This window comes from Gymnoscopelus braueri (genome assembly GCF_963280865.1).
Source record: "Gymnoscopelus braueri genome assembly, chromosome: 16".
Lineage (NCBI taxonomy): Eukaryota > Metazoa > Chordata > Actinopteri > Myctophiformes > Myctophidae > Gymnoscopelus > Gymnoscopelus braueri.
In genome coordinates, this window is record NC_137616.1 from 48,313,694 (window position 1) to 48,326,868 (window position 13,175).

The 13,175-nt window shown below is 41.8% G+C and overlaps 1 protein-coding gene across 1 annotated transcript; it reads left to right on the forward strand.

Moving 5' to 3' along the window:
- Positions 1-2,060: 2,060 nt before the first annotated feature.
- Positions 2,061-9,983, forward strand: mrps18a (mitochondrial ribosomal protein S18A). Its single transcript, XM_080453837.1, has 6 exons — positions 2,061-2,232; positions 3,188-3,219; positions 4,721-4,825; positions 7,297-7,420; positions 8,290-8,359; positions 9,000-9,983. The coding sequence occupies exons 1-6, from the start codon at positions 2,070-2,072 to the stop codon at positions 9,142-9,144; spliced, it is 639 nt and encodes a 212-aa protein (XP_080309963.1). The 5' UTR covers positions 2,061-2,069; the 3' UTR covers positions 9,145-9,983.
- Positions 9,984-13,175: the final 3,192 nt, after the last annotated feature.

Sequence of the window (13,175 nt, forward strand, 5' to 3'; positions counted from 1 at the left end):
TCAGCTCCATATGTGTGCACAAAAGGGGGCATGCCCATATATGTCCGCTACGTGGCCTGAACTCTAGTGTGCTCAAAACATCCCTGTGAAGCAGTCCACTTCATGAACTCCATATTTGAGTACAATTAACCATCTCATTCCATACATGGAGCTGGCTGACACATCACATCATGAATTCCATATTTGGGCATGGCTTGGCTAACCTTGGAAATCCATACTGTATGTAGATTTATGGCTGACTCATCATGACATCACTGGGATGACACAAGCATCATTTCTATCAGTCAGCATAAAAGGAAGTGCAGTCTCAGAACAACCACATTTATAACAGCTCTCCTTCCACACCACTCAGGATCCAGACCCATATCCTACTTCTTCGGCTTGAGCTACCAGTTGCCCTGTATACTGTACTGTACTGTACTGTACTGTACTGTACTGTACTGTACTGTACTGTACTGTGCTGTACTGTACTGTACTGTACCACCTTCTAACGGTTCAGTTCATATCGGACTCCACTGCAGGACACAGGATTTGACTCTTCGACAGTGACCTCTGAAGTGTAATAACACTGACAACTAGAGGCCTGACCTGAGCAGATAAAGTGGCATTTCAAAAAAATCATAATAAAAAGGTATGTGTGTTATAAAGGGTGCGTTCGGAAATACAGCACTGAGCGCACTGGCCAATACAAACTAATAGGCGAGTGCGCTCCGGTGTGCAATATCCGAACGCACCCTTAATCTAATTGCTTTACCATTTACCCCGCTAAACTATGGGCAGGATTGATCACAACTATTCAAATAATTAACAAAACAAACATACAAAACAGTCAGTAGGCTATTGTTCTTGAACTCTGCTCTTTCACATTGATAATACATGAAGGTCTTGTATGGAAATATTTGTCATTGACTGAAATTAAATACCAAACTTAATGTCTTCATCACTTACTTGCCGTTTTGCTGTGAAAGGGGTTACTTTTCCACCTTGCTTGCATTTTGCACACCATTTGGAGGTTCTTTAATGTCAGCTAAATGGAAGGAATAAAAGAAATGCCAACAACCATGACTTCAGTGCCTGCACGCACGCAGTGCACACACACACACACACACACACACACACACACACACACACACACACACATTATCCTAAATTAGTTGGTCATTCTAGGCTACCTGATTTCTTCGCTTACATTTATTATTGTCTTGATAAAGACAATAATAAATGTAAGCGAAGAAATCAAGTAGCCTAGAATAAATAAATAAAAAACTATTATTACTGCCCATAGTGCCCTGTTCCTGGTCAATGGAAATAATAACCTACTGGAAGAAAAGTAAACTCTTAAACTCACCTCTTTTGGTCTGAACACCATGGAGTTAAGGTTACATTCTGTCACACAGACACAGTGACGTCACACAGGTGTTGTGAATGATGATATATTTGTTGAAAGTGGCGCCAATCTCTCTCTGTGTTTATTTAGCATTTTAAGCATAAATGTCACAGGTTTTAAAAAGACAGCAGGTGTCATTAAAACACTGAATTATTGAGCTGATAACACATGAGTGAGGAGTTCTCTGGTCCTCAGACATCAGTACAGTCACTGTAACACTGTGTCACGTGTATCTATAAGTTGCTACATGTAGCAACAACAACATTACAATACAGCTGGCAACCAAGGGTGCCAGATCTGATTGTTATAATTTCCCCGCAAGATTGTATTTGAAAATAGCCGATCTACAAGCTCACAACGCGTCGCATCGCGACGCGTTGTGAGCTTGTAGATCGGCTATTTTCAAATAGCTGATGTATATGTTAAAGTGCTCATGTGGTCCATATAGTCACTTCTTTTGGGCTGGTTTTCCTAGACCTGGTTGCTTGTTTTCTCTCACAGAATCTGGCAACACTGTGGCTGACTGACGTTTTACCCTGCAGTGACTCTCTTTGACCACCAGCGTCGCTGTCCGCTCCTTCCAAGTTCCTCCTCCTCTAGAGCGACAGGCAGCCGGAAGAAGAAGAAGAAGAAGAAGAAGAAGAAGAAAAAGAAGAAGACAGAAGGTCAACAACAATCCAAGATGGCGGCGCGCTGTGTGCTGAGGTCCTTGTGGAGCTCTGTGTGTGGCGGCGGTCCCCTCACCCGGGGACCCCCGGGGACCACCGCGGGCAGGATCCTGTGTGTTCCTCCTCCTCGGCTGTCTGTGTTAGGAGGATCCTTCCAGAGCAGAGGAGTCAGACAAGGTGAGAGCTTTAAACCGTTATAAAACACTGCTCTGTCGGGTTAGCATCCAGGCTAGCATGTAGCTAACTAACCAGGGTTGCCAGATCTGCTTTAAAGAAGATTTTATTTGAAAATAGCCAATCTACAAGCTCAATTGTGAGCTTGTAGATCTGCTATTTTCAAATAGCTGATGTATTATGTTAAAAGTGCTCATGTGGCCCATAGTTGCTTCTTTTGGGCTGGTTTTCCTAGACCTGGTTGCTTGTTTCTCTCACAGAATCTGGCAACACTGTCCTTGACAAGGACCACAGCACTGATATGATGTATTTGACAAGGACCACCATTTTTTTAAATATTTCGTGCCACAGGGAGGGATAAGTGAAAGAGTTCAGCTGTCATTATTTTTCGAAAAATAGAAGATCTACAAGCTCACAACGAGCTTGTACTTTTAGAATAGCCCGGAAAATTAAATACTTGAATAATTAAAAACTGTTGTTAATGTTTTTTTTAATGGAAATCCTCTGGGACCCCCTCAAGGACCCCTGGGTGTCACATGTCCATTGTGTATATAGTGAATGTAAAGTCCTGGAGCCAAGCCGTTTCCCTTTAGTAAATGTGTCTCTTGATTAGACCCTCTAGAAAAACGCGGGCAAAAATCCTTGATTATGCGGGCTAAAATACTTCATTTTGCGATGAAATATGCGATGAAATATGCGGTCAAATTGCGGGAAGTTGCGAAATATGCGGAACGGTGTGAAATATGCGGCAATATGCAAAATATGCATATATGAAGAGTTGCGAAAAATGCAAAATATGTGAAGAGAAGAAATATACGGAAATATGCGATGCGAAGCGCATATTATGCGATGTGATGCGCTTCTGCGATCGCATAATCGCATTTTTCTGGAGGGTCTACTTGATGCCCAGAGTAATAGTAATAATAATAATAACATTCCGCATTGTCTGTTCTTACAGTGGTGGAGAAGCAAGAGGGACAAACCACGACTGTAAGTGAAATTGTGTTTGATGAAACATTAGTGTGTGTGTGTGTTTTGGCTGTTGTTGATTGATTGAATACTTGAAAACAGTTTGCAAAAAAAAGTACAGTTCCATACAAAAGGATGCCAAAAAGGAATAAACCCAAGAAAGCACTAATATGGCTTGTTTCCGTTGGGGTCCATCCATGTGCATTCAATTCATCCATAATAATTGTGACAACAAGCATGTGTGACTGTGTAGCACTTGTAGACAAATGAACTGAGAAGTGATAGAAACAATGTTCAAGACGTCTCTCTGTCGGGTGGAAACCTCATTATGTCCAAAACTGTTGCTTTTCAGGATTCAAATTCAAAAGTAGCAGATCTACAAGCCCAACCCATTAAGACCTGAAGCCAATTCTACAAATGTCTTCTAAATCCCAACAGTATTCTGAAAAAAAACCTATGTTTCTATATCAGTGGTTCTCAAACTTTTTCATGTCAAGGACCCCCAAAAATGACATGTATTTGGCCACGGACCCCCATCTCAAAATGTTTTGTTCCAGGGACCCCCCCCAGAAGCAAAGTATAGAGTTAAAAATGTTCGCTTTGAAACGATATATATTCAAAGATTGGCACACATTTTCCCGATTTTTCAAAAATTGCAGATCTACAAGCTCGTAGCGCGGCACTCGGTGCCGCGCTACGAGCTTGTAGATCTGCTATTTTTGAATAGCCAAAGTGTAAAAGGTGACACGGATGCGTTCCAGGTCTTAAAGGGTTAAAGCGTGTCGCTTCGTGCCGCGGTTCGAGCTTTGTAGATCTGCTACTTTTAGATGCTTTTGTATGACGCTGTTAGTATGAGGGCATTAAAGTTGTACAATGCAGATTCACAAATAACGATTTTTAGCAACCTCTGCTGGTCACTACCGTCACTGCATACAATTTCCGTAGTCCTCGATTACCCAGAATTCCATTTGTTTTCACCGGAAGCCGGAAGCGTTTCAAAAAGCGTTCTTTTAATTGTTTTATACTATCTGCGGATCGTTTCTCTTAGCCAGTGGAGCATTAGTTACCATGAGCTGTGCTTTCTTTTTCTGTTCTTTTTCGATCTTCCAATCCTACATTCTCTTAAAATCAGCGTGAGGTTCCTTTTTGTTATTAGCGCGGTAGTTCCTGGCCAAACAGGAAACCGTTGCGGTAGTTCCTGGCCAAACAGGAAACCAGTGCATTTCCGCCTCCGTTTTCCGGCCAGATGACGTCATTTTCCCGGGAAAGTCCCCCCCGACACCGTTCAATAGAAAATATATAAATAAAAGGCTTCCGGGGGTGAAATTCATGGAGTGAGTGTTGTGAAACTTTTGCCACTCACAAAAGATATACAATTTAACTTTAGTTTTGTTGAAAACGTTACCTAGTATTACTTTAATTTACGAAGAAAACACAAAAAGTCAGAACATGGAGATAAGTGGTTTCTGCCCGACAACAACGAAGAGCTAATTAGTCTAATTAGATTTATTGTTTGTTCCAGATTGAGGGGGTGACAGTGGAGGGTCCACCCGCAGCAGAACCTCCTAACCCTGCTGCCAAGTGTCCCATCTACAGATGGAACCTACAGCACAGATATGACTACACCGTAAGTACGCCTGTGTCAACTACAGCTAGTGGTTCTCAAAGTGGGGTCCGGGGACCCCCAGGGGTCCTTGAGGGAGTTCCAGGGGGTCCCCAGCTAAATGATGGATAGTTAGGAACCAAATGGACCCCTATTGGTCTGTAACTCTGAGAGTGTACAGATTTGGTTCCATCTGTACACTCTCAGAGTTACATTAACATTGATTTTACAATATAAATTGGGGTCCCAGAGATAGAAATGCCATTAAATGGGGGTCCGTAGCCTATAATGCATGTCAAACTGGGGGGTCCTTGAAATTAAAATGGTTGAAAATCACTGCTAGAGCCGTAAAAATCTTCTCTTATGGGGGGTCCCTGGCTTAGCTTTTCAAATGGGGGTCCGCCGGCTAATAAGTGTCAATTGGGGGGTCCTTGACATGAAAATGTTTGAGAACCACTGATGTACAGCAGTGGTTCTCAGCCTTTTCAGGCCGTGACCCCCCAAAAAATAATCATATTTGAACTGTGGCCCCCCCAAAATAACCATATTGGAACTGGGGACCCCCCAAAATAACCATATTTGAACTGGGGACCCCCCACCCTGACAAGCACTTGGAACTGTAGGAGTCGAGGCATTACATTTAGTTTGACTCAGCTCCACAGATAAATATTGTGAAAATAGCAGATCTGCACGCTACACAGATCTACAAGCTTACAGCGCGTCACTTTGTGACGCGTTGTAAGCTTGTAGATCTGCTACAGTACGTCTGCTTTTTTCACCATGGAGACGATTATGACAATTATGCAAAAATAATTAACGATTATCTCAAATAATTGCGACAGGCCCCACCCCCTTTATGGGGTGCAGTGTTGATTTTGACAGCAAATTTTCATTTAGTTTTAGTCATAGTCTTTTGAATATAATTCCATTTAGTTTTAGTCATATTTTAGTCTTCTGAAATCTTTAAGTTTTTGTCTAGTTTTAGTCGACTAAATATCATAAGATTATAGTCGACTAAATCTACAGTTGATTTAGTCGACTAAAATGTATGTTGGCGGTGCCTTGATGGCGTCATAATGGCTGATTTTACACTTGGTTGCATGCTGAAAATAGCAGATCTACAAGCTCACAACGCTTGTAGATCTGCTATTTTCAGAACGCAACACCCGAGCGCTAGCAAACACAAAATAACATGTCTTTTAGTTCTACTGGATCTCTTCTCCACTAGATCCCTCACTGACATTTTAGTCTAGTTTTTATTTGTTGACGAAATTGACAATATATTTAGTCTTAGTTATAGTCATCAAAGCTTAGTTTTGATTTAGTTTTGATTTAGTTTTGATTTAGTTTTGATTTAGTTTTCGTCAGTGAAAAAAGGTAGTTGACGAACATTTTTCGTCATAGTTTTAGTCGACGAAATCAACACTGATGGGGTGCAGCAGTCTCTTACTTTGGGTTAGTTAATTTGAAGTGCTGCCCAAAGGTAAAAAAAAAAGTTCAAAGTGGATCTGTGGCCTGATTGTCAGTGAGATAGATGCTCTATGTAAGCTGTGTGCCAGGTCCAGAGGTTCCTTCCTCCTATATGGGTGGTTTTCAACCCTTTTCATGCCAAGGACCCCTAAATTGATATACATTTGGCCGCGGACCCCCATTTGAAAATGTTGTGTGCCAGGGACCCCCAGAAGCAAAGATATCAGTTAATTTTCGCTTTAACACATCGACCGCCAGAGGTTAATCTCATAATGTACTCACCAGTGCCAAGGTGTTTTTGTTGTTTTTTAGTTTTTTTCATGTCGCCATAGATCTTGTTAAAATCCTTAAGATTGAGCTCTACACGGTCTGTTTACATCCGCGACATCTCACTGTATCTCCCAGTGAAGACCACGTGTCAAACGGGGCATCCATGTTGTAGTTAGAGCGGATTACGTTAAACAGTGAAATGCGAGGAGAAAAAACTACAGGAAGAGAATTGAGTTTCAGTTTCGTCTGTAGAACGAGAGCGGACGTGATCGTCAAAACCGGATCCCAAATAATTCTATTTCCGGTCATCAAACCGGAAACGGAAGTGGATCAAAAAAATTCCGAAAGTGAACCCGGAAGTGAATAGCGCGAAAAGACCGTGGACCGTAGGGCTACGGTCTCGGCGCTTAACAGTTGGATTTAACGGACCGTAGGACTACGTTCTTGGCGGTTAATGTGTTAAGAAATATAAATATTCAAAGATATGCACAACTTTTTCAAGGTTTTTCAAAAATAGCAGATCTACAAGCTCATCGCGTGGCACTCGGTGCCGCGCTATGAGCTTGTAGATCTGCTATTTTTGAATAGCCAAAGCTAAGTGGTTAAAAATGATTGTGACGCTATTAACTCATTTTGCTGGGGGACTCCCTGGTACTCCCTCAAGGACCACTGGTGGTCCCCGGACCACTGGTTGAAAACCGCTGCTCTATATATTGACTATGTTGTCCTTCTGTGTTTTTCACTCCCTCTCTCAGGACGTCCTGCTGCTGCGTCAGTTCATCAGGTCAGACGGAGGCATGCTGCCCAAGAGGATCACTGGTCTCTGTCCAGAGGAACATCAGAAGGTCGCCATCTGTGTGCAGATGGCTCACCGAGCAGGTCAGTGTCACCCTCTCTCTCTCTCTCTCTCTCTTAAAGGAGGAGTTCACCCAAAAAAAATACTTATTTTCTATCAATTACACACCCCATGAAGCCTTGATTTCATGGATTTATTTTTGTTTTTGTGGCATTCCTAAGACAATAATTTGATGACCGTGTGTATTTCCGGTAGGAGACACAAATAATCTACTTTGTGTCTCCTACCGGATACATTAGCCGGTAGGAGACGGGAATCAAATTATTAGCTTAAGAATGCGACAAAAACAAAAAAGAATCCATGGATTCAAGGCTTCATAGGGTGTGCAATTGATAGAAAATAAGTCATTTTTTGGGTGAACTCCTCCTTTAAGCATGAGTGATATTTAGGTTGTGTGCAGGTGTCGCCACACCTGCACGCCGCCACACAACAATGCAGTTCTCTTCCAAGCAATTTAGTCCATTCATTGAATTTACCAGATGTATCAAGAAGCAGATACGGTATGTGATCGTCTGGCTACGCAAGATTAAACTCCATAACTACCATACAGATTGGTGGTAATAATAATAATAATAATACATACGATTTATATAGCGCCTTTTTTAAGTACTCAAAGTCGCTTTTACAGAAGCAAGATAAAAACAACTTTATTTGGAAGAACTAGTTAAAAAAGGTAAAAAAAATATATATATTGTTGAACAATAACGTTTTATTTGTAGAAATAAGTCCCGGATTGTAGCTTTAATTTAGCTGTCTGAAAGCCTTTTCAGTTGTACATGGAAGCCAGATGGTTATTAGGACTTAATAATTAGCAGAAACCTCCTTATCGCCACATTCTACGTTTTTGTGTTTCCCATTCATTGTACTTAAAATGTTTTTACTTCCCTTCCAGGTCTACTTCCTGACCATAAGCCCGCTCTTCCAGAGGGTCACATCCCCAAGCCCAAACCAATACTCAACAGGTGATTATCTTTGTTATTTAGATAGCATGTTATTAAAGACATGCCAGGTTCATGTGTTGACCTGGCATCCTATATAGTTTGTATAGTCTACGGATTATAAATGTTTTGATATTATACTGTTTGGGCTATTCAAAAATAGCAGATCTACAAGCTCATAGCGCGGCACGCTTGTAGATCTGCAATTTTCTTTTTTAAATCGTGAAAAATGTGTGCAAATCTTTGAATATATATATTCTTATTTTTTAAGCAAACATTTGTAACTCAAATGTTGCCTCTGGGGGATTCTACAAATTTCAAAACAGTTTTTGAAAAAAACTTATGTTGCTATAATATCAGTGGTTCGTATTTGGCCCATGGACCCCCATCTCAAAATGTTTTGTTCCAGGGACCCCCAACAGTTAAAAATGTTGGCTTTAAAAATATATATGTTCAAAGATTCACAAAAAATACCCACAGACGCGTCTGCTAAATGCCTAAAATGACAATTGTAAATCTTTGATGTGTCTGTGTGAGAGAGAGAGAGAGAGAGAGAGAGTTTTCATTTGCTACGCAGACAACATGTTTGAACTCTTTATTTCATTCCAGCCATCGTCTCTCTGTTGTTTGAACTCTTTATTTTCTTCTTTCTTTACCCGTACAGATACATGACGCGCTGGTCCATCGACACGGTGAAGCCCATCTTTAAGAAAGGTCTGAAGTGGTGTAAGAAGAGAATGCCCATCAGCCACCCTAGACTTAAGAACAATGTGCGCTACGGCGTCCAACACATCAAGTTCAACCACTGAGGAACCTCAACGTCCTCTCCTATCAACGCAGAACATGAACCTCAACGTCCTCTCCTATCAACGCAGAACATGAACCTCAACGTCCTCTCCTATCAACGCAGAACATGAACCTCAACGTCCTCTCCTATCAACGCAGAACATGAACCTCTATGTCCTCTCCTATCAACGTAGAACATGAACCTCAACGTCCTCTCCTATCAACGCAGAACATGAACCTCAACGTCCTCTCCTATCAACGCAGAACATGAACCTCTATGTCCTCTCCTATCAACGCAGAACATGAACCTCAACGTCCTCTCCTATCAACGCAGAACATGAACCTCAACGTCCTCTCCTATCAACGTAGAACATGAACCTCAACGTCCTCTCCTATCAACGTAGAACACGAACCTCTATGTCCTCTCCTATCAACGCAGAACATGAACCTCAACGTCCTCTCCTATCAACGTAGAACACGAACCTCTATGTCCTCTCCTATCAACGTAGAACATGAACCTCAATGTCCTCTCCTATCAACGTAGAACATGAACCTCAACGTCCTCTCCTATCAACGTAGAACACGAACCTCTATGTCCTCTCCTATCAACGCAGAACATGAACCTCAACGTCCTCTCCTATCAACGTAGAACACGAACCTCTATGTCCTCTCCTATCAACGTAGAACATGAACCTCAATGTCCTCTCCTATCAACGTAGAACATGAACCTCAACGTCCTCTCCTATCAACGTAGAACATGAACCTCAACGTCCTCTCCTATCAACGTAGAACATGAACCTCAACGTCCTCTCCTATCAACGTAGAACATGAACCTCAACGTCCTCTCCTATCAACGTAGAACATGAACCTCAATGTCCTCTCCTATCAACGTAGAACATGAACCTCTATGTCCTCTCCTATCAACGTAGAACATGAACCTCAATGTCCTCTCCTATCAACGTAGAACACGAACCTCTATGTCCTCTCCTATCAACGCAGAACATGGACTAACTGAGTGGGACCAGAATGCAACGAGACAGTTCCTCCTACACATGATCTAAAGCAGTGGTTCTCAAACCTTTTCATGTCAAGGACCCCCAAATTGACTCTTATTAGCCCGCGGACCCCCATTTGAAAAGATAAGCCAGGGACCCCCATAAGAGAAGAATTTTACAGCTCTAGCTGTAAAAATAATAATTTCAAGGACCCCCCAGTTTGACATGCATTAGGCTACGGACCCCCATTTAATGGCATTTCTATCCCTGGGACCCCAATTTATATTGTAAAATCAATGTTAATGTAACTCTGAGAGTGTACAGATGGAACCAAATGGACCACTTAAACCCTCAATACTTTGTAAACTTGACCGTTGGCTCTGTACTTTGTCTGCTCTTTTTTTTCTCCCTCTATACCAAACCTCTTTGCCCGAAAATAGCCAGTCGTGTGCTTGTAGATCGGCTATTTCCCTTCAGAATAGGGGTGATGGGGTTCAAGTGGTTAAGTGTAAAAAGAAAGATTTGGCGGCCCTCCTGTAGTTACTCTGAGGACCCCCTAGGGGTCCTGGACCCCCTGTTGAAGACCCCTGATCTAAAACCTGATTTATTCTGTACTTGTCTTAACCCATAAAGACCTGAGGCTCATTCTACAAAATAAAATGTCTTCTAAATCAGTCGTTCTCAAACCTTTTTTGTGCCACCAGGACCCCCAAAATGTTATGTATTTGGCCGTGGACCCCCCTCCCCCATCTGAAAATGTAATGTGCCAGGAAACCCCCCCAGATAAGATTTGTGTTATATTCAAAATTATTCAAAACACTTTAAAGATTTTTCAAAAATAGCAGAGCTCGCTGTGAGCTTGCAGATCTGCTATTTTTGAATAGACCACACGAAAAATCTGAAATGACACGGATGCTGTCTCGGGTTTTAATGGGTTAATGGTACAAGGGTGTCGCTTTGCCGAAACACGTTGTGAGCAACACCGCTGAACGACGGAGTATAATACAAACTAAGTGTTAGCCTTCACCTTTTAGGGACATACTGTAACAACTCTATGGCTGTGGTTCTCAAAGTGGGGTTCAGGGTCCTCTGGAACCTTTTATTTTTATTGTTGCATCAAAATAATTTCTTCAGCTATTCGAAAATACAAGATCTGCAAAGTTTTAGAAAAAAAATTAAAAATGTAAAATTCTGAAAACTTGGCATAAAAATAATCGTATGCAATTTTCTTATGGAGTCATCTTTTCAGGTTGCGGGGGGTCTGACGGTCGCTGACATATACATGTTTGAGAAGCACTGCTCTAAAGGGGGCTTTATGTCCACTGAGGTCGTGTCCTGCTTGCAGGCAGCGTATGTTTTGGTTTGTTTTCAATAGCAGTATTTATGTCTTAAGCTGGAAACACCAACAGGGCGATGAGACACTGAGTGTCTCTTCTGCTCTCTGCACGTTCACATCTGCTGTTTCTATCTCTAGAAACCTTTTTAAAAGAGCGGCCTGGGAGCGTTGAGGGATAAATGCTTTGGTGGGACACACGCTTTTTTTTTTTTTTTTGCTTTCAAGAAATAAACGGAAAAGATTGGAAGGAGTTCTGTGTGAGTCTGTATTTATTCAGCGTTCTGGTTTTGTTTATTAAGCATCCCCGTCCTCCACTGTAATGACTGTGGTGAGTCATTCTGTGAGTCATTTTGATCACCGTCCACGTTTATTTAGTCTCCTTTTGGATTTGTAAAAAAAAACTCTACAACCTCATATCGTCTCTGTTAGGGTGGAAACCTCATATGTCCAAAAGTAGCAGATCTACAAGCTCAAAACGCGTCGCTTCGCGCCGCGTTTTGAGCTTGTAGATCTGCTACCTTTGATGCTTTTCGTGTGACGCTGTAGTATGATCAAGTAGGCCAGGGGTCTTCAACAGGGGGTCCGGGACACCTAGCGGGTCCCCAGAGCTACTACAGGGGGGCCACAAAATCTTTGAGATACGATTATTTAATTTTTTTACATTAACCACTTGAACCCTAGTGTCCTTTTTCTGAGGAGAACTTCAGCCAAAAAGTAGTCGCGCTGCGAGGCGTTGTGAGCTTGTAGCTCGGCTATTTTTTGGCAAAGAGATATAGGTGGATAGAGGGAAAACAGAGCAGACCAAGTAAAAAAAAAAAAAGAGTTTAATCTGAAACACAATTTTATATAATATAGAGTAGGGGGTCCCTGCTTCATCTCTCTCTCAGCTAGGGGGTCCTTGGCCTGAAAACGTTGAATACCCCTGAAGTAGGCTGTTTAATTTACGAAAAAAACACAAAAAGTCAGAAGGATGGAGATGAGAGGATAATAATGTGAGCTTCAACTGGGTCAGTGTTACGCTAGTCGTAGTAGGTGGTATGTATGTCTATGTTGGCTGTAGTGTGTACTCCAGGCTAAAACCCAGATGTGCAAATAAAACGTATCCGTTTACTCTCCCTCTCTCCAAATGTGTTTACTGGACCCAGTGCATGATGGGAAGATACGCTCGGCGCTGCAAACCACACGTTTGTATGGCTCTGCTTCTTAGACCGGTCCCTCTTTTTTATTTGGGTTATGAATGACATACAAACTGAATGAAACCTCTTGGAATAAACTGCATCTTGGCTGGGCTGAAGGGCTTAGTGTGGAAAACCGCTTTGCAATGATGGAATGGCTTCTTCAACGTGGGGCTCGGGTTCTATCCCCCCCCCCCCCCACACACGGAGTCTTTGAGGGGGGTCCCCAGCTGATTGATAGTTAGGAATAGTAGCCAAATGGGACTCTTATGGCTCTATTACTCATAGTGTACAAATGTAACCAAATGGACCCTTGGGAGTTAATAATAATGATAAATTGTATTTATATTGCACTTTACGTTTGAAACAAATCTCAAAGTGCTACAGGATGAATAAAAGACATTTGCATCAAAACATAATTATCTAAAAGTCTAAAAAATACAAAAAACATGGGGGCAAAAACAGTGTAAAGCCATGCAGAATAACTAAACGGAAGCTTTATTAAAGGGATAGTTCACCCCTAAAATGACTTTTTTTCTATGGATTAG